Below are 22,717 nucleotides of genomic sequence, written 5' to 3' on the forward strand. Positions count from 1 at the left end.
CATTAAAAGACTCTATACAAAACTTTTAATCAGGAGGTTAAATAAACGTGGGTAGAGCCCATGATGGAGTACTTTGTATCGCTGGTAGGAGGGGACGACAGAACAACCCATTAATGCTCTCCTAATGTATAAACATTGTTCTTAGTCAGGGTTTGTTAATGTCTTTCTAACAGCGCACACTGTGTAACAGCAACAGTGGGGAGCAGGCTGAGTTTATGATCTGTGCTTTACTGGTATGTGGGAGATGCCACATGGAGGCCAGGAATCGCTTCTCTCCCCTCCCTCCTGCCACAGGGAGTTAGAGAGACAGTCAGCAGTATCAACCTCAGGCTGCATTCATATACCCTCAGGCCTGCCCAACTATGGCAGAGATGGCGACTGAAGCTGCAACGTTGTCTTCCCAAACCCATGGTCCTGAGCGACCAAGAAAGAAAGGAGAGATAGTTCAGAGTGGGAAGGATACAGTCTTTATTTCAGGAGGGATATACTTGCATTGCAGGCATTTCAGGGAAGGTTCACTAGATTGATTCCTGAGATGAGGGGGTTGTCTTATGAAGGAAGGTTGAGCAGTTTGGGCCTGTACTCATTGGAGTTTAGAAGAATGAGAGCTGATCTTATTGAGACGTATAAGATTCTGAGGGGGCTGACAAAGTAGATACAGAGAGGATGTTTCCCCTCGTGGGGGAATCTAGAACTAGGGGACATAGTTTCAGAGTAAGGGGTCACCCATTTAAAACGGAGATGAGGAGGAATTTCTTCTCTCAGAAGGTCGTGAATCTTTGGAATTCTCTACCCCAGAGAGCTGTGGAGGCTGGGTCATTGATTACATTTAAGGTGGAAATAGACAGATTTTTGAATGATAAGGGCGTCAAGGGTTATGGGGAGTGGGCAGGTAAATGGAGTTGAGGTCAAGATCAGATCGGGCTCGAGGGGCCAAATGGCCTCCTCCTGCTCCTATTTCTTATGTTATGATAACATTGTGCTTCAGAAAAAAAATCCTTCATAACATTTTGTAATTTAATCCAATTTGTAAACCATATTCAAATCTTCTAACAATATCTTGTATTTATATAGCGCTGTTAATGCAGTAAAACATCCCAAGGCGGTATTCAAACAAAATATGACACCAAGCCACGCAAGGAGATATTGGAACAATCGACCAAAAGCTTGGAGTTGAACACCTTCATTGGGCCAGAATTTGGGGTCGGAGACTTCCCATGGGCAGATGCCTTCCACCGCAACTATTTCTATGAAAGTACCTGGTGGTCCTGGTGTTTCGGAGACTTCTGGTCCTAGGCCTATCTGCGAAGGCTTGCGTAGAGGCCCATGTATCCCAGCAGCATATGGGCTTTGTACACATCACTGGGATCATGTGGGTCGGGCCAACCTATCAGAGTAGGGGGATCCCTATTCATACTTATGCTGGTTCCAATCACCATAAGTATGAATGGGAATAACCCCCAAAACATATAAGCACTTAAGATTTTTTTTAAAAAATCACATATTTAAAATAAATCAAAATGGAATTTAATTATTTAAAACAAAATTTTAATTAATTATTTTGCACATATTTTAACGGGTCTAAAAATAAACTTACCTTATTTAACAGGATTTCAAATGTCTAAATTATTGAAATTTTATTGTTATTCTGTGCTTTAAAAGTCATATACTGATAACATAAGAACATAAGAATTAGGAACAGGAGTAGGCCATCTAGCCCCTCGAGCCTGCTCCGCCATTCAACAAGATCATGGCTGATCTGGCCGTGGACTCAGCTCCACTTACCCGCCCGATCCCCATAACCCTTAATTCCCTTATTAGTTAAAAATCTATCTATCTGTGACTTGAATAAATTCAATGAGTTAGCCTCAACTGCTTCCTTGGGCAGAAAATTCCACAGATTTACAACCCTCTGGGAGAAGAAATTCCTTCTCAACTTGGTTTTAAATTGGCTCCCCCATATTTTGAGGCTGTGCCCCCCAGTTCTAGTCTCCCGACCAGTGGAAACAACCTCTCTGCCTCTATCTTGTCTATCCCTTTCATTATTTTAAATGTTTCTATAAGATCACCCCTCATCCTTCTGAACTCCAACGAGTAAAGACCCAGTCTACTCAATCTATCATCATAAGGTAACCCCCTCATCTCCGGAATCAACCTAGTGAATCGTCTCTGTACCCCCTCCAAAGCCAGTATATCCTTCCTTAAGTAAGGCGACCAAAACTGCACGCAGTACTCCAGGTGCGGCCTCACCAATATCCTACACAGTTGCAGAAGGTCCTCCCTGCTTTTGTACTCCATCCCTCTCGCAATAAAGGCCAACATTCCATTCGCCTTCCTGATTACCTGCTGCACCTACAAACTAACTTTTTGGGATTCATGCACAAGGACCCCCAGGTCCCTCTGCACCGCAGCATGTTGTAATTTCTCCCCATTCAAATAGTATTCCCTTTTACTGTTTTTTTTCCCAAGGTGGATGACCTCACACTTTCCGACATTGTATTCCATCTGCCAAACCTTAGCCCATTCGCTTAACCTATCTAAATCTCTTTGCAGCCTCTCTGTGTCCTCTACACAACCTGCTTTCCCACTAATCTTTGTGTCATCTGCAAATTTTGTCACACTACACTCTGTCCCATCTTCCAGGTCATCTATGTATATTGTAAACAGTTGTGGTCCCAGCACCGATTCCTGTGGCACACCACTAACCACCGATTTCCAACCCGAAAAGGACCCATTTATCCCGACTCTCTGCTTTCTGTTAGCCAGCCAATTCTCTATCCATGCTAATACATTTCCACTGACCCCGCGTACCTTTATCTTCTGCAGTAACCTTTTGTGTGGCACCTTATCGAATGCCTTTTGAAAATCTAAATACACCACTTCCATCGGTACACCTCTATCCACCATGCTCGTTATATCCTCAAAGAATTCCAGTAAATTAGTTAAACATGATTTCCCCTTCATGAATCCATGCTGCGTCTGCTTGATTGCACTATTCCTATCTAGGTGTCCCGCTATTTCTTCCTTAATGATAGTTTCAAGCATTTTCCCCACTACAGATGTTAAACTAACTGGCCTATAGTTACCTGCCTTTTGTCTGCCCCCTTTTTTAAACAGAGGCGTTACATTAGCTGCTTTCCAATCCGCTGGTACCTTCCCATAGTCCAGAGAATTTTGGTAGATTATAACGAATGCATCTGCTATAACTTCCGCCATCTCTTTTAATACCCTGGGATGCATTTCATCAGGACCAGGGGACTTGTCTACCTTGAGTCCCATTAGCCTGTCCAGCACTACCCCCCCTAGTGATAGTGATTGTCTCCAGGTCCTCCCTTCCCACATTCCTGTGACCAGCAATTTCTGGCATGGTTTCTGTGTCTTCCACTATGAAGACCGAAGCAAAATAATTGTTTAAGGTCTCAGCCATTTCCACATTTCCCATTATTAAATCCCTCTTCTCATCTTCTAAGGGACCAACATTTACTTTAGTCACTCTTTTCCGTTTTATATATCTGTAAAAGCTTTTACTATCCGTTTTTATGTTTTGCGCAAGTTTACCTTCGCAATCTATCTTTTCTTTCTTTATTGTTTTCTTAGTCATTCTTTGCTGTCGTTTAAAGTTTTCCCAATCTTCTATTTTCCCACTAACCTTGGCCACCTTATACGCATTGGTTTTTAATTTGCAAGCCATACGCCTGTTTTTATCAGTGGTAAGAATTTGAGGGACGTTCGCTGGGCAGGAGTTGCGCAAATACTCTCTGCCCGTGGAGACCCTTTAGTTTTGGAGACATGCGATGTGCCAAGAGAATTCTTAACCGATCGCAAGTTCCGGGTTTAGGCGCATGCGCTGCGCATACATAAACCAGGAACTTACGGGGACCCCACAGGAGCGCGTGCGCCTCGAATCCATCCGTGGGGAGCGCGAGTTCAGGCCCATTACCTTTGTGTCATCTGTAAATTTAGTCATTGTGTTTATGATTCCTGGCTCGAGATCATTTGTGAAGATGCTAAACAAAAGATGTCCCACAAACAGATCTCTATGGGACCTCATTTTCCCAGGCTAATGACAATCCCTGCATCACCACCCTCTGGGTTTTATTTGTCTGCTAAGTATACATTGTAAAATATTTCCACTGAATCCCACTTTATTTAGTTTCAGTACCAGCTGTAATGTATGCACCTGTGAGCATGCTCAGAGGTTTGTAGAGCTGTTGCTCAATTTCTGGTTGCACTTCAGTCCCACACTCCTGATCTTTGGGCACCCTGGGCGGAGGGGAGCAGGTAGGTCCAAGGGCCTCCTCGTAGGGCTGCTCCTGGGCACGGCCAAGGGTGCCATCAGCCGGTCCAGGCAGCGGGCGGTCGAGGGGATCGTTCAACCCGACTGCCTGCCTCTCTTCTGCGGTACATCCGCGCCAGGGTGTCCTTGGAGATGGAGCACACGGTGTCCACCGGTACGCTCGCGGCCTTCCGCGAGAGGTGGGCGCCGGAGGGACTGGAGTGCATCGTTACCCCCGGCAACCAAATTTTAATTTGATTTTATATGTTTTAAAGTTTAATTTGTTTTAATTGCCGGATTTTTAATGTCCCCCTCCCCTTTTATAGGGGGCACTTGTAAAATATATGGTTTTAATGCCCCCCAAAAAAATCACAAAAAAACCCACAAAAAAAACAATAAAAGAAACAAAAAACTTTTTTTAAAAAGGGTAGTTAAGTGTCTGGGGTGTCCCCCAGATCAAGGGCACTTGATCTAACGTGTATTTTGTTTCCCCCCCAAAAGAGTTGTAGAGCTGTTGCTCAAATTCTGGTTGCACTTCAGTCCCACGCTCCTGATCTTTGGGCACCCTGTGCGGAGGGGAGCGGGTAGGTCCGAGGGCCTCCTCGTAGGATTGCTCCTGGGCACGGCCAAGGGTGCCATCAGCCGGTCCAGGCAGCGGGCGGTCGAGGGGGTTGTTCAGCCCGACTGCCTGCCTCTCTTCCGTGCTTACATCCGAGCCAGGGTGTCCCTGGAGATGGAGCACGCGGTGTCCACCGGTACGCTCGCGGCCTTCCGCGAGAGGTGGGCGCAGGAGGGACTAGAGTGCATCATCACCCCCGGCAACCACATTTTAATTTGATTTTATATGTTTTAAAGTTTAATTTGTTTTCATTACCGGGTTTTAGTGTCCCCCCAGTTAGGGGGCACTTGTATAATTTGCCTCTCGTTGCCCTAAAAAAAAAAACACAAAAAAACCCCACAAAAAAAGAAAAAAAAAGAAAAGGGGCACTTGAAAAATATTTGGAGTGTCCGCCCCCTATAATCAGGGTGGGGGGTCGGGGGGGGCACTTGATTTAATTGCTTATTTGGTTACACACAAAAGAGTTGTAGAGCTGTTGCTCAAATTCTGGTTGCACTTCAGTCCCACGCTCCTGATCTTTGGGCACTCTGTGCGGAGGGGAGCGGGCAGGTCGGAAGGCCTCCTCGTAAAACTGCTCCTGGGCATGGCCAAGGGGACCATCAACCGGTCCAGGCAGCGGGCGGTCGAGGGGGTTGTTCAGCCAGACTGCCTGCCTCACTTCCGTGGTTACATCCGAGCCAGGGTATCCCTGGAGATGGAGCACGCGGTGTCCATTGGTACACTCGCGGCCTTCCGTAAGAGGTGGGCGCCGGAGGGACTGGAATGCATCATCACCCCCAGCAACTAAATTTTAATTTGGTCTGTTAGTGTCTAAAGTTTAATTTGTTTATATTTGGCAGTTTTAGTCTCCCCCCCCCCTTTTAGCCAGGGGGCACTTGTATAATTTGTGGTTTTGTGCCGTCAAAAAAAAACAAGGGGGCACTTGAAAAGTTTTTTGGAGTGTGCCCCCCCACTCCCCCCTTTAATCAGGGGGCACTTGATTAAAGTGCGCAACTAAAATAGTTGTAGAGCTGTTGCATTGTGAGTGGCTTAGCCAGTCACGTGATGTTGACAAGACTCAATAAAACCCCAGTCAGTTGGGTCTAGGTCATCCACGATGAGGTACGCAGTGAGTGGATGAACTGGTAATGTGTAGTGTGATGTTTGAACCTTTGTTAATAAACTAACTAGAACTGAATAGCAATGTGTTGCTGTGAATTCTGAAGCAAAGAACCCATGAAGCAAATACATTACAGCTGCCTTAACAGAGGAACTGTCTCAAAGGCCTTTCTGAAATCTAAGTATACCACATCCTTACCCCAATCAAGCTCCTTTGTCACGCCCTCAAAGAAAAACAGTAAGCTAGATTGACAAGACCTCCTCTTCATGAACCCATACTGATCACCTTTTATGAGGATTGGCTAACGAACAGAACAGAGAGTCGGGATAAATGGTTCATTCTCTAGTTGCCAACCAGTAACTAGTGGGGTGCCGCAGGGAACAGTGCTGGGACCCCAACTAAATACAATCTATATTAATGACTTGGAAGAAGGGACTGAGTGTAACATAGCCAAGTTTGCTGACATTACAAAGATGGGAGGAAAAACAATGTGTGAGGAGGACACAAAAAATCTGCAAAAGGACATAGACATGCCAAGTGAGTGGGAAAAAATTTGGCAGATGGAGTATAATGTTGGAAAGTGTGAGGTCATGCACTTTGGCAGAAAAAAAAATCAAAGAGCAAGTTATTATTTAAAAGGAGAAAGATTACAAAGTGCCGCAGTACAGTGGAACCTGGGGGTACTTGTGCATGAAACACAAAAGCATAGTATGCAGGTACAGCAAGTGATCAGGAAGGCCAATGGTATCTTGGCTTTTATTGCAAAGGGGATGGAGTATAAAAGCAGGGAAGTCTTGCTACAACTATCTAAGGTATTGGTGAGGCCACACCTGGAATACTGCGTGCAGTTTTGGTTTCCATATTTATGAAAGGATACACTTGCTTTGAAGGCAGTTCAGAGAAGGTTCATTAGGTTGATTCTGGGGATGAGGGGATTGACTTATGAAGAAAGGTTGAGTAGGTTGGGCCTCTACTCATTGGAATTCAGAAGAATGAGAGGTTATCTTATCGAAATGTATAAGATTATGAGGGGGCTTGACAAGGTGGATGCAGAGAGGATGTTTCCACTAATGGGGGACACTGGAACTAGAGGCATGATCTTAGAATAACGGGCCATCCATTTTAAACAGAGATGAGAAATTTCTTCTTTCAGAGGGTTGTAAATCTGTGGAATTCTCTGCCTCAGAGAGATGTGGAAGCTGGGACATTGAATAAATTTAAGACAGAAATAGACAGTTTCTTAAATGATAAGGGGATAAGGGGTTATGGGGTTATGGGGAGCGGGCAGAGAAGTGGAGCTGAGTCCATGATCAGATCAGCCATGATCTTATTAAATGGAGGAGCAGGCTCGAGGGGCGTATGGCCTACTCCTGCTCCTATTTCTTATGTTGTTATGATGTTATTTCTATCCAGATGTTCCATTATCTTACCTTTGATAAGGGGTTCAATAAACCTGACCCGCAATGGACCTTGAGGTGGGGGTTAATTCTAATATAAATCAGTAAAACCAGCAAACATCAAAAAAAAACTTATCAGCCAACATGTATTGCATTATATCTTTAATTATTGACAAGTGTAAACATTCATTACAGCAACAAAACTATCATGGGATTAATTGATCTTGGCTCAGGTATTGTTGTGTTATCTTCTCCCGTACCAGAGTCTCCCAGGGCTACGCCTTATTCCTTAGACAAGAGAGCAGACAGGCGACCTGCTCCCTGTCCTCGTCCAGTGTGGCGCAAAACTGGGGCACATGGCCTCCATAATTTTTTTTCCTTCCCTCACCTCCTTTCCGATAATATGGCCGAGATCAAAGTGGATCCGACATATTAACTGCACCATTTACTTGGTGTGATGGTCGCACCGGTGAGCATGCTCATGGGTTTGTAGAGATGTTGAGTTAGCCAGTCCCGTGATGTTCACAAGCCTCAATAAAACCTCGGCCAGTTGGGTTCGGGGGATGAAGTAGGTGGTTGTGAGCCCGGTGGATGAACTGGTAATGTGCAGTGTGATTGTTAAACCTTTGGCTAATAAACCAACTAGTTCTTAATCGCAATGTGTTGCTATGAATTCTTAAGCAAAGAACCCATGAAGCAAATACATTACACTTGGAAGCCCCAACAAACATTTTGCCCACATAATTTAAAAAAAACAATACACTGGAGTAAATGTTTTAATCTTTATTTAAGCAACAGTAATCTGGCAGAGCTGATTGCCCGCTCTGTTACCGAACCCGTCTGATTCTCATTCCACTCTACCAGACTCCATCCCCTGAGATGATGACAAAAATTTACCCCAATATATTTGGTTGCAAATAAATCTGAAGTTATGCTCGTAACGATTTCTGTTTTGCAGGGCTATGGGAGAAAAAAAGAGCAGGAGTGGGACTAATTGGGCAGCTCTTTCAAAGAGCCGGCACAGGCATGATGGGCCGAGTGGCCTCCTTCTGTGTTGTATCACTCTACGATTCTGTTGTCACAACTGGGTTTCTGTTGTGGTAATTATTGTGCTGAAGGTGTTAAAGCTGGGTAACGAAGCTCTTTCCCGTTTAAGGCATCCAGTGTCAAAATCAAGACGCCCTAAGGTCAAGTACTCCACGGGCCACACCCAGAGTAAGGTTCCCTCTGCTCTGTCCCAACAATGTACCTCATGGTGACGCTCTGAGGGGTAACTGTACCCGTGTTTCATTTCCAATTTAGCTTGTATCTCCTGAAGAGATTTAGGGGTACCGTAACATAGTGCTCATGTTACTGGACTCGTAATCCAGAGGCCTGGACTAATAATCCGGAGACGCGAGTTCAAATCCCACCACGGCAGCTGGGGGGGGAAATTTAAATCCAGTTAATTAAATAAATGTGGAATAAAAAAGCAATGGTGACCATGGAACTACCGGATTATTGGAGGAAAAATTCAAGCCATGATCATATTGAATGCTGGTGCAGGCTAGAAAGGCCGAATGGCCTACTCCTGCACCTACTTTCTATGTTTCTATGTAAGTGGTTCACTCATGTCCTTTAGGGAGGGAACTTTGCCGTCCTTACCCTGTCTCGGCAATATGTGACTCCAGACCCACGGCAACGTGGTTGACACTTAACTGCTCTGGGCATATGTTTGTCAGCAGTTGGGTTGGAGCTGGCCAAACTCATTTCACATCAGACACATGCTTTTTCCGTGTTCTAAAAATAAATTAAATAGTATTAAACGAAAATGAAATACCCACTAGGATCAGTGGTGTCAGATTTGAGAGCTTAAGGATAATGTAAACTAGCGGTGAAATCCAGTACCAACCCCCCAGTGACACAGCAGGTGTATGCACTGAGTTATATAGACAGGGAAAAGGTCCAAGGTTTCACCTCCAGTCTGTGACTAGCAAATGGCCTCCTCCCCTCCCATCCTGCTGAAACGCTATATTGGATGCTCCAATGGCTAAACATCTCTCACTGAGAAAGGCCCCATACACATAAAAGGAAAGATTTGCATTTATATGGTGCATTTCACAATGTCATCGGACGCCCCGATGCGTTTTACGCCCGAGTATTTTTGGTGTATAAAGCAGGAAGTGTGGCAGCCAGTTTGCGCACAGCAAGCTCCCACAAACCGCAATGAAAGAAATGAACAGATCATCTGTTTTTAGTGACGTTGGTTGCGGGACACATGCTGACCAAGACACTGGGGGGAGAACTCCCCTGCTCTTCTTCGAAATAGTGGCCATGGGACCTTTAACCCACCCGAGAGGGCAGACGGGGGGCATTGAATAAAGGCCACAGTATGCCTGATGTATCACAGGGCAAGTGGCGTTCGCGGAACTGCGCCTTGGGATGGAGGCAATGCTAGTGGGATTGGAGGCTGGGAGGAAGCAACTTGGCAAGAGAACAATTAACTACAAACAACACGTGACATCCTGAAATGGCAACATAAAGAGAAAGGATTGTAACTAAATTCACAGCCTTATAAAGATCAGAAATAGTAACTGATATATTTCAGTGAACTAGAGACAGTATTAGAATCGCAGTTCAGATCATTTACACAACACTGTTGGAGAACTGTAGTGTTATCTGAGCTCCACTGGAGCGCTACTTTAAAACTTAAAATGATACCCGTTATCTCATCTATTTAGCCTGCTTGGAGATTATTTTATTGTTGAAAGTTATAGAGTGCAAATTCAGTCATACTGCAGTTTCTCTGTGTTAATTTGACATGGTTTTCCCGTCATATGGATGCAGAAAGCACAATGGGGTAGAGTTTGCGGTAGGAGGCTTTCCGCAGGCAGATGCCTCTGACCTGCAAAAAAAAAATCTAGGATTTTAACTGGTGGCCCAGGAGGTTCGTAGCTTCGCGCTCCTGGGCCTCAACGGGTATCCGCGGGCAGAGGCCCATGTATCCCGGGGGGGCAGGCGGCTCACAAACACCCCCGGGAATACCTGGGCTGGCCCAAACAATAGGAGAAGGGATTCTCCATTCATATTTATGGGGTCTCCGTTTGCACGGAACTCCCATAAGTATGAATGGGGACCACTCAAAAAAAACTCTCCGCCCGCAGATGTTCTTTTCTTTCAGATCCGTACGAATTGTCAAGACGAATCTTGACGGATTGCACATTCTGGGTTTCGGCGCATGCGCAGTGCGTGCCTAAATCCGGAACTTGTGCGGCCCCCAGGGGCGTGTGCACACCTCGTACCACCCGTAGGGGCCGCAAAGTCGGCCCCAATATAACTGTGGCTTGAAGTTCCTGATCGGAGGATGTTGTCTCACATTAGTTGTAGCATATGTGTAACTAAGAAAAGACAGACTTGCATTTATATAGCGCCTTTCATGACCTCGCGTCGTCCCAAAGTGCTTTACAGCCAATTAAGTATATTTGGAGTGTAGTCACTGTTGTAATGTGGGAAATGCAGCAGCCAATTTGCACACAGCAAGCTCCCACAAACAGCAATGTGATAATGATCTGGTAATCTGTATTAGTGATGTTGGATGAGGGATTAAATATTGGCCAGGACACCGGGGAGAATTCCTCTGCTTTTCTGGCACCCACTACAGAGCAATTACAGGGTCAATTCCCTGCAGCATGAAGGTGGGATATATCACAATGCCTGACAATCTCGCTAATAAAATCCCAATTTTACCATTGATCATGATGCACCAAATAGCATCGTTACAATTTAAAACTACTTTTGTGGCGTTTTATAGTGCAGTGAATCATCTCCATGCTAAAGTCGACAGAATAGCTAATTGACATAGCAAATATTTGTGTTGTTTGGTACTGCACTTCAAAGTACTTCATCGACTATAAAGCAAACTGCGTTAATGCCAGTGAAGTACTTTGCAAGTGTAGCCACTGCGGTCGTGTTTCCTCACATTACAACAGTGACTGCACTTCAAAAGTACTTCATTGGCTGTGACACGCCTTGGGACGTGTGAAAGGCGCTATAGAAATGCAAGTTCATTCTTTCTAATGTCAATTATTTAGGGGAGAATGACTTAGAAAATCGGTGTGCGAGGGGTTGCTTTAAATTCCCGTTTGCACAAATTTAACACAGTCATTTAAGTTGCAGTAAGGTGCATGCATCGAATCCCGCAGACAGGAACTAAACACGAACAACTTAAACCACACCATTGAAAAGAGTGTGAAGGGTTCATTATCGCCCTTGCTACTTTTTACGAAACACTGGAATACTGTACCAGCAAATTAGTAAACACATTTTTTTGGTGTAAAAAAAAAATCAGTGCGTTGTATAGGGATTTAAAAATGGGTTGGGTGCAGACAGAGATTGCGAAATATTAAAGCTGTTTCTCTCAAGCATTAAGCTGTCAACACTGGCAGCTGTGGCCACCCACCTTCTGCATAGGTTACTGAATAGTTGGCACGGTGTTCCCCTTGCCTAGGTAAATCCCCTGGAAAAACATAATGATTTATTATACCACTTGCATTTTTTAAATAGCTGTCTTTAAAAAAGGCACTGTATCATCTTGCAGGGAGTTAATCCTGACAGGTGTAAGCTGCAGTTTGCCGGTTTAAGGGTGTTGGCTACGGGGGTCTGTGCATCTGCAATGGATCTTAAAATAGGGCGGGGAGCAAAACGTGCGTCCGAGCCCGAATCTGCCTGGCGGATCAGGTTAAAATCGGGCTTTGGACTCGGGGTGATTTTCCCAGGACTGGTGGTGGGGTAACCATGTCCGCTACAGATAAATCACAGGCAGGCTTTCTCTATCTACTCTTGTAAGCAAAGTGATTACTTGGAGGTCGGGGTCGAACGGAGTCGAGGGGGCAGGGTGGCGGGGAGTGAATAAATTTACACTAGACCTCCAGAAAGTGAACCATTTGGACCCTCTCCCATATGTGGGCCCTGAAATTCCACAGGGCTGGAAGGTTTTCCCAGTCTCCTGCCCGAACGGCATACAGAGAGAAACGGAAACCTGGGGTCACCATTTACCATAAACTTAACTGGACCAGCCACATAAACACTGTGGCTACAAGAGCAGGTCAGAGGCTGGGTATTCTGCAGCAAGTGTCTCACCTCCCAACTCCCCAAAGCCTTTCCACCATCTACAAGGCACAAGTCAGGAGTGTGATGGAATACTCCCCACTTGCCTGGATGAGAGCAGCTCCAACAACACTCAAAAAGCTCGACACCATCCAGGACAAAGCAGCCAAGCTTGATTGGCACCCCATCCACCGCCTTAAACATTCACTCCCTCCACCACCGGCGCACCGTGGCTGCAGTGTGCACCATCTACAAGATGCACTGCAGCAACTCGCCAAGGCTTCTTCGGCAGCACCTCCCAAACCCACGACCTCTACCACCTAGAAGGACAAGGGCCGCAGGCGCATGGGAACACCACCACCTCCACGTTCCCCTCCAAGTCACACACCACCCTGACTTGGAAATATATTGCCGTTCCTCATCGTCGCTGGGTCACAATCCTGGAACTCCCTCCCTAACAGCACTTCACCACACTTATAACGCATTAAAACTGTATGGGTAACCTTAGTAACACTTAATAAAACAGCAGAAGTCAGCAGTTACAATTTTGATTAGAAGTCTCTGAGGAAGAGATAAGAAAGCCAGTACTTTGGACCAGTTACTTCGGGCATCATAAAGACTATGGCAAAGTGCAAATCATGAAACAACACAATTAACATATGATGGGAGATTGACAATTGGATGTACCACTCAGACCAAGTCTGATAAGAGTCGACAAATCAATGTAACTCCGCTGATAACAGTAGACCTATCGATGATTTTGCAGGCGGGTAGCCCCTCTCCAAAACTTGTATAAATTAGACTCGAAACCTCTTGTACTTCGGAGGTTCCACGATTGAACCTTCCCTTGCATTTGCTCGAAATGAAGCCAGTTGAAGCTAAGGTTTCGTTTGTTTGATTCCGTGGTCGTTATACGGAGGACGAAGTGTCGATTACCTATATCAGGTAGTCCACCCCGAGGGAAAGAAGTCCTCCTTTTACCCCAACACCGCTGAAAGCAGACGTTTGTCTGGCGATCCAACAAAGGCACAGCGAGATGCCGGGAGCATTTCAGTCCCACGGTTTTTTCAAGACTCCCTTGGGATTGGGATTATTTTTCCCCAGGGACCTCTGATCAGCACCCTTATACTTCACTCACCTTTCCCTAGAAAATCCCGCAACCTTCCTGAAAGAATCTAAACCCCTTTCAATCGACTCATTACGCATTTTTTACAATTGGACTTAACTCCAGTACAATCTGAGCACAAGACGGAGCTAAACACGCAACAGGCAAAATTCTGAGTTCTTCAAACAGGTTTACAACTTTTGTAACTAAACTAGAAATAACCGTAAATGCACAACAGCGAAAATATTCTGTAGTGAATGCCTTCATGTTAATTTGTACTGAGAACCATCTCAATCCTTTTTTATCTGAATTATTTCTCCTTCCAACGGGAATCCTCAAACTATAACACTGCTGTTAAATTTAACTCAAATGTTCACAACAAGCCAGAAATTCCTGAAAGAACCTATAAACTGTTTTCATTAAAAAAATAGTTACATAGGTGAACAAAAAATTTGTTGCAGTGTGTGTACGTCACTTGCACGACTGCTCGTGAGGTGCTCCTATTCCATGGAAGGGCTTGAAAAGAGGGCAGCCTTTTGGATCCAGTCCTCTTTGTGAGTGCCATCGCAGTACGGAGGGCTCTTGGTGTGTTTGCAGCCGCACAGCCAAACTGTCTTGGCCTCCTCCACTCTGAACTTCAGTGAGCATGGGGCCCAAGGGATAGTCTTGTGGGTCCCATCACAGAATGGCTGAAGAGATGAAAGAGAAAGCCACACGGTTAGGAAAAAAACACATTTAGACAAAGGACCACAAACTCCTGGCCTAGAGTTTGCTTTGCATCTGAACACAACATTAGAACATAAGAAAAATGATGAAGAGGAACTGGATTCAAAAAAAAAAATTGCCTCGAATGATACCCGAACTGAGAGGTTATACCGGATAGGATGAACAGGCTGGGGCACTTTTCTCTTGAAAAGAGAAGGCTGTCGGGTGACCTAATAGAGGTCTTTAAAATTATGAAAGGGTTTGATAGAGCGGATACAGAGAGAATGTTTCTACTTGTGGGGACGAGCATAACTAGAGGCCATCGATATAAGATCGTCACCAAGAAATCCAATAGGGAATTCAGAAGAAACTTCATGACCCAGAGAGTGGTGAGAATGTGGAACTCGCTACCCACAGGGAGTGGTTGAGACGAATAGTATCGATGCATTTAAGGGGAGGCTAGATAAGCATAGAAAGGAATAGAGGGTTATGCTAATAGTTAGATGAGGAAGGAAATGGAGCATAAACGCCGGCATGGACTGGTTGGGCCAAATAGCCTCCTTCTCTGCTGTATATTGTATCTAATTCTATATGTAAAAAAAAAAGAGCAGGAATAGGCCATGCAGCCCCTCGAACCTGCTGCACCATTCAATAAGATCATGGCTGATCTTCAACCTCCGCTCCACTTTTCCGCCCGATTCCCTATATCCCTTGATTCCTCTAGAGTTTAAAAATCTAGTGATCTCAGCCTTGAATATACTTAACGATTCAGCATCCACAGCCCACTGCGTTTGGAATTCTCTAAGATTCACAACCCTCTGAGTGAAGAAATCCCTCTTCATCGAAGTCTTAAAAGGCCGACCCCTTATCCTGAGACTGTGCCCCCTGGTTCGAGACCCTCCCTGCATCTACCCTGCCAATCCTCCTCAGAATCTTATATGTTTCAACGAGATCATTTCTCATTCTTCTAAACTCCAGAGAGTATAGGTCCAATCTGCTCAATCACTCCTCATAGGGCAACCCTCTCATCCCAGGAATCCATCTAGTGAACCTCCATTGCACCGCCTCTAAGGCAAGTCTATCCTTCCTCAGATAAGGAGACCAAAACTGTGCACAGTTCTCCAGGGGGCCGAAATTGCCCTCCGCCCGAAACTGGATGCACCTACCGCTTTTTTGCGTTCATTACCGCCACATCAGCGAAATTCAGCGTTTTTGGTGGTAAAAAGGAGCGGAGCAGTATTGCAGGCGGAAATGGGCTGCTTGCAGCGGTGTGGGGTCCGGAGTGGCTTTAGCACCGTGAAATTCGGCTTTTGACCAATTGCTCACAATGGGGCAGCTGCTCCCTGGCCCTCTTCAAGGGAAGGTTTTGCAGCTGGGCCCCGAGCACGGAGTTTGGTCTCTGTTGCTCGAGAGAAGGTGGCTGATGAGAGACCCTGCCCCCATTTCGATCTCCTCCCCAAGCACGGCTCCCTGTTGTGGAGTTGGCAGAGCCTGGAGCACTGTCAATCAAGCGCGCCGTCAGCAAGGCTACTCACAGTGCTTTAAAAAGTCAGAGAAAAAGTCGATGACAATAATGCTGCTAAACCCAACACACCTTTAAACAGCACTGGCGGTCTTCAGCAAGCACTGTGTAGCAACCCAAAAACCCAACGTAGGCAGCGTCAAGTGGTGACCAGACTTTTCCAGCTGAATGTCGCTTCCGGGACGGGTCTTCGGCGGTACGCGCTCTGATGACGCACTTAAGGAGGCATCAGCAGCAGTGGGGGCAGATGTGGGGGGGGGGTGGGAGGGGGAGCAGGGCGGACATGCTCACCGCCGGATAAACGCACGAGGGCAATTGCACGAACGACGACCTTTCCGCGGAAATTAGGCGGCCATTCCCCGCCGCTCCGTGGCCGCTGTTTTCCGCCGGCTATAGGCCTTAACAAAAGGGGAAATTTCGGCCCCCGAGGTGCGGTCTCACTAAGGACCTGTACAATTGTAGCAAGACTTCCTTACTCATCTTCATGATCATCGTAGGCGGTCCCTTGAATTCCTTACTCTAATGATCCCAATTCACATTTTTCACATGCTGATCTTGTTAAATCTTGTTATATGTTGGCATAAAATCACACGGCACTTGCCAAAGTAACTGTTGCATTTACTGCAATAATAAATTTGAAAGCTCTCTCAGAGGTTCATCTGGTGAAAAGTAGCTGAAGCGTAAAGACCAACGAGGTTAGAACACAAGAACTAGGAGCACGATTTTAGACTGCCCCACGAAACATCCTCTCTGCATCCAGCTTGTCCAACCCCCTCAGAATCTTATACGTTTCAATAAGATCACCTCTCATTCTTCTAACCTCCAATGAGTACAGGCCCAACCTGCTCAACCTTTCGTCATAAGACAACCCCCTCATCTCCGGAATCAACCGAGTGAACCTTCTCTGATCTGCCTCCAATGCAAGTATATCCTTCCTTAAATAAGAAGAGCAAAACTGTACACAGTACTCCGGGTGTGGTCTCACCAATACCCTGTACAGTTGCAGCAGGACTTCCCTACTTTTATTCTCCATCCCCCTTGCTATAAAGGCCAACATTACATTTGCCTTTCTAATTACTTGCTGTACCTGCATGCTAACTTTTTGTGTTTCATCCTCGCCTCCTTGCTTTTGTATTCCATGCCTCTCTATGTATAAAATCCAGATTCTCACTTGCCCTTTTAATCGATTTTTTTTTTGCATTTATACTCCATCGTCCTTGCAATAAAGACCTTCATTCCATTTGCCTTCCTAATTACTTGCTGTACCTGCACACTAACTTTTGTATTCTTGTTCAAGTTCCATTCTTTGATGAATTTGTCCAGGGTGGCCAAGTGATGCTATCAACCGGTCTCAGCCTCCATTCGAGAAGCGGAAGGAAACAGTTTCTTGCGCCTCACTGACATCCAACAACCCTTGAAAGAGAGCGAGAAAGAGCGCAAGAAAGAGAGACGGAGGAAAAAGAGGGAAAGCGAGAAAGCACACACACTCGTGCGGTTGGATCTGGGCTGAGAACAGGAATCGGACTCGGTTGTCATTTGTCAGCCAGTGGCTCAGTGGGTAGCACTCTCACCTCTGAGTCAGAAAGTTGTGAGTTCAAGTCCTACTCCAGAGACGTGAGCACAAAAATTCTAGGCTGACACTCCAGTGCAGTGCTGAGGGAGTGCTGCACTGTCGGAGGTGCCGTCTTTCGGATGAGACGTTAAACCGAGGCCCCGTCTGCTCCCTCAGGTGGACGTAAAAGATCCCACAGCACTATTTCAAAAAAGAGCAGGGGAGTCATCCCTGCGGCCAATATTTATCGCTCAACCAACATCATTAAAAACAGATTATCTAAAGAAAGAAAGACTTACATTTATACAGCGCCTTTCACAACCACCGGACATCTCAAAGCGCTTTACAGAAATACTTCTGGATTGTGGTCAATAACATAGCAACTCCCACAAACAGCAATGTGAAAATGACCAGATATTCTGCTTTTGTTATGTTGATTTAAATTTAAATCTGGTCTTTATCACATCGCTGTTTGTGGGAGCTTGCTATGCGCAAATTGGTTGCTGCCTTTTCCTATATTATAACAGTGACTACATTTTAAAAAAAATGCTTAATTGGCTGTAAAACGCTTCGAGACGACCGGTGGTTGTGAAAGGCGCTATATAAATGCAAGTCTTTCTTTCCTGTAAAGCTTCCCCCAGTCGAACAGCTTGCTGAAACTAACACACAGAATGGTCACCTGAGTGCACGGTGAGGCGCCCGACACACCTGCAGGCCTATAACCGCAGCAAGGAGGCAAGGACTCTGGGAGAAGGGGGGGGGGGGGGGGGAAGGGGGAGACAGGGGGGGGGGGGGGGAGGAAAGTAGAAGGGAAAAAAATCGTGCAACTTTGCAAAGATGCTGGGAGCACTCTCAATATGTCACTTGCTGTAGATTAATGGCAATACCTGTTTGAACTTGGCTATTTTACTTTAAGATACTGGTTTGAGGTTATCAATCATGTTGCTGGTGATATTGTCCCATCAGTATTCAACTTTCATCACAAACTGAGAGGTCCACTGTGGCATTTAAGGACGAGGGAAAGTAGCTTCCATTCCTAAATCAGAAATATTTCTTAACTCTGCTGCCAATTTGCTTAAAAAAAACCAAAAAAGAAATGTGCATTCTTGGCTTTCCTTCTCTACGTATTTCCATCATTCTTACGCAGGGTTGTCTTGATGCTTGAACAGATAAGGGAAAAGGTATAGTCGGGCCCTGAAGGCTGCAACATCTTTTTTCCTCGCCGCAAAATCACCCAACATGTCCATGTCAGGTGAGGTCAGTGTTATAAATTCAAACTTTATCTGATCTGCTTCGCATTCCTACTCAGAGGCAGACCTGTCAAAAAATAGATTAAAAAGGTTAAAAGAAAAATGATTTCGATCGCATCTGGATGCTCAAGTGACTCATGCTCCAGCACGTGACTCTCAACTGCAAGGTCATAGGTTTCGAAGACCTGGGTTGGCTGATAATGAAGACACAGTTGCCTCAAGTCGGCTGACCATGACCAGATTTTGGTTCGGACGGTGATGGCTTATTTTATCTGGTGGAAAAATGGACTTTGTCCGACTCTCATTGCAAAAGTCATTGTCCAAATTGCTGACCGCATCAATCATAGAAGACCTTCACTTGTATACCATCTCATCAGATCTCTGAATTGCCTTGAGATGGTTTCACGCACAATTAATTAATTGTATGGCAGTGACCGTTGCTAAGTAAGGAAATATGGTGGCCATTTTGTGCATAGCAAGTACCCATAAACAGCGACAAGATAAACGATCAGTTCATCTGTTTTTCATGGTGCTGGTTGAGGAAGGGATGGTACCAGGACACTGGAAGAGTTTCCTGCTGTTGTTCACTCAGCGGCAATGTATTTTTAATATCCGCTTGTATCACCAGAGTATGAGAGACTACAGCTTGAGATTACAGTGAGACCAGCGGGGAAAAGAGCGGAGAATGGAAATATGTCATAAATGGAGTGGTTTAAGAAATCAGATATATAGATCCTTAAAAGCATCATTACAAAAGCAAAAAAAATCGATTAAAAGGGCAAGTGAGCATCTGGATTTTGTACATATTGAGACATGGAATACAAAAGTAAGGAGGCGAGGATGAAACACAAAAAGTTAGCATGCAGGTACAGCAAGTAATTAGGAAGGCATATGTAATGTTGGCCTTTATTACAAGGGGTATGGAGTATAAAAGCAGGGAAGTCTTGCTACAACTGTATAGGGTATTGGTGAGACCACACCTGGAGTACTGCGTACAGTTTTGGTCTCCGTATTTAAGGAGGGTTATATTTGCATTGGAGGCAGTTCAGAGAAGGTTCACGAGATTGATTCCTGAGATGAAGGGGTTGTCTTACGAAGAAATGTTGAGCAGGTTGGGCCTGAACTCATTGGAGTTTAGAAGAATGAGAGGTGATCTTATTGAAACGTACAAGATTCTGAGGGGGCACGACAGGGTAGATGCAGAGAGAATGTTTCCCCTCGTGGAGGAATCTAGAACTATGGGGCATAGTTTCAGGATAAGGGGTCGCCCATTTAAAACGGAGATGAGGAGGAATTTCTTCTCTCAGAGGGTCGGGAATCTTTGGAATTCTCTACTCCTGAGAGCTGTGGAGGCTGGGTCATTGAATATAAGTAAGGTGGAAATAGACAGATTTTTAAACGATACGGGAATCAAGGGTTATGGGGAGCAAGCAGGGAAGTGGAGCTGAGGCCAGGATCAGATCAGCCATGATATTGAATAGGCTCGAGGAGCCAAATGGCCTACTCCTGCTCCTATTTCTTATGTTCTCATGAATCTTCACAAGGCACTGATTAGGTTGCAGTTTTCGGAATCTCATTATAGGAAGGATATTGGAGTCACAGAAAAAGTGCAATGTAAATTTATGAGGATGATAGCAGAGAGTGGAGAACATGGTTTTGAAAAGAAACTTGAAAGAGCTGTTTTCTTTGCAGCAGAGATAGCTAAAGGGTACCTAATAGAAATAATTGAAAAATTGAAAGTGTTTTAAATGAGAGTATGAAATAATCCAGAAATCCCGGCCTTCCCGGGTCCGTACTGAATGTGTACAGACCCGGGAAGGCATCGCAAAAGCTGATTTTCAGCGCACAATCCGCATGCGCAGAAATCCGGCTTTTCCGTTCTGTCAAGCTGGAGCCTGACAGATCTTTCATATCTCGGCAGCCAGGACATTTGAATGGGCAAGATTGTGGTATTTACCCATATCTTGCCCAGCAAATGTCCTGAAAACTCTTGTGCCTGATAAAAGCAGGTGTAAGAGTTTTAAAATACACAAAAAACATTTTAAAATAAAATTATAAAAACACATTTTATTGTTAAGAACCCTCCTCACTACGGTAAGTTTATTTTAAAACAGAATTTTAAAAACTTTTTAAAAATCAGAATTTAAAAAAAATAATACATAAATAACTTTAATTTAAATTAATAAAAATATGTGGTGTATTTTTTCTATTTTTTAATTAGTGTTTTGGGTGTTTGTGGGGGTGGGGGGTTCTCATTCATAATAATAGGAACTCCAACTTACGGAGTTCCCATTATTATGAATGAGAACATACTTTACCTTGATTGGCTGCCCAGAGTCATGTGACTGCAGCTCCAGCCCTGCACATGTCCTGACGTGCACGCGCTGCGATGCGCAGTTAGTGGAAGCCTCGGGACTGGGAACTCGCTTGGGTGCAGCAGGATAAGGTAAGTGCGCATCTTTAAGTTTTTCCTTCGATCGTCTGTGGGAAACAGCCGACCGGGATTTCTGGACCACTAAAATCAGAAACAAGGAGGCATAAGTTTGGGATTAGAATTATAAAAACATGATGGGGGAGGTTGGAGAATTTTGTTTCCATATAAAAGGGCTGTTAGAATATGGAATGAATCGGCTCAAATGGTGATTGAAGCCAAGTCAATCACAGCATGCAAGATAAAGTTAAGTAAGTACTTAAAGAAAAATATGGAATAAAGAGAAGGAAAATTGGATAAGAAATAGGAACAGGAGTAGGCCATACGGCCCTCGAGCCTGCTCCGCCATTCAATAAGATATAAGATAGCTCTGATAAAAGACATTAGGCGCCTTTCACAAGCTCAGGACATCCCAAAGTCCTTCACAGCCAATGAAGTATTTTTGGAGTGTAGTCACTGTTGTAATGTGAGAAACGCAGCAGCCAATTTGTGCACAGCAAGCTCCCACAAACAGCAATGTCATGATGACTCGATAATCTATTTCAGTGATGTTGATTGAGAAATAAATATTGGCCCCAGGACACCGGGGAAAACTCACCTGTTGTTCTTCAAAATAGTGCCGTGGGCTCTTTTACGTCCACCTGAGAGAGCAAACGGGGCCTCGGTTTAACGTCTCATCCGAAAAACGGCACCTCTGACAGTGCAGCACTCCCTCAGCACTGCACTGAGAGTGTCAGCCGAGATTTTTGCACTCAAGTCTCTGGGGTGGGACTTGAACCCACAACCTTCTGAGTCAGAGGCGAGTGTGTTACCAACTGAGCCATGGCTGAGAAGTGCTTTCTCTGAAGATGAGGGTGTGGTACAGTGTCAGGGAGCTTTACTTCACACCTTTACTCAGAGAGTGGTTCGAATCTGGAACTCGCTACCATATGGAGTAGTTGAGGCGAATAACAGAGATGCATTTAAGGGAAGGCTTTATGAATACATGCGGAAGAAAGGTGTAGGAGAATATGTTGAGCAGGGTGAGATGAAGTAAGGTGGGAGGAGGCTCGAGTGGAGTATAAACACCGGCACGGACCTGTTTGGCCGAATGGCCTGTTTCTGTGCTGTAATCTAACTGCAATGTATCTGGGAGTGTTCAACGCTGGGACTAAGTGACTGGAATGGAAAGCATTCTATTTCCCATCACTAACGTTCCTTGTGTTGATGAGCATAAAATTCACATTGAAAGTATTGGTGATAACAGTAAGTGCATATTTAAGAATATAAGAACATAAGAATTAGGAACAGGAGGAAGCCATTTGGCTCCTCGAGCCTGCTCCGCCATTCAATAAGATCATGGCTGATCTGATCATGGACTCAGCTCCACTTCCCTGTCTGTTCCCCATAACCCTTTACTCCCTTATCACTCAAAAATCTGTTTATCTCCGCCTTAAATATATTCAATGCCCAGCCTCCACAGCTCTCTGGTGCAGAGAATTCCATAGATTTACAGCCCTCAGAGAAGAAATTTCTCCTCATCTCAGTTTTAAATGGACGGCCCCTTATTCTAAGACTTTGTCCCCTAGTTTTAGTTTCCCCTATGTGGAAATATCCTCTCTGTATCCACCTTGTCAAGCCCCCTCATTATCTTATAAGTTTCAATAAGATCACCTCTCAATCTTCTGAACTCCAAT

General features: G+C 45.0%; 1 protein-coding gene across 4 annotated transcripts in view; it reads right to left on the bottom strand.

Annotated features, from left to right (window-relative positions):
- LOC139233890 (CDGSH iron-sulfur domain-containing protein 3, mitochondrial-like) overlaps nucleotides 1-22,717 on the bottom strand; it is a 100,059-nt gene that overhangs the window by 31,830 nt on the left and 45,512 nt on the right. For 2 of the 4 annotated variants that reach the window (XM_070864531.1, XM_070864530.1), the window contains exon 3: nucleotides 7,539-14,270. The exons of 1 other annotated variant lie outside the window; for it this stretch is intronic. In XM_070864531.1, coding sequence (XP_070720632.1) covers nucleotides 14,082-14,270 — 189 coding nt within the window. In that variant the 3' untranslated portion in view covers nucleotides 7,539-14,081. Of the gene's footprint in view, nucleotides 1-7,538; nucleotides 14,271-22,717 lie in introns of those variants that run through there. One more of the 4 variants, XR_011588233.1, reaches the window with a different exon arrangement.

Source organism: Pristiophorus japonicus, chromosome 21, assembly GCF_044704955.1.
Source record: "Pristiophorus japonicus isolate sPriJap1 chromosome 21, sPriJap1.hap1, whole genome shotgun sequence".
Classification (NCBI taxonomy): domain Eukaryota; kingdom Metazoa; phylum Chordata; class Chondrichthyes; family Pristiophoridae; genus Pristiophorus; species Pristiophorus japonicus.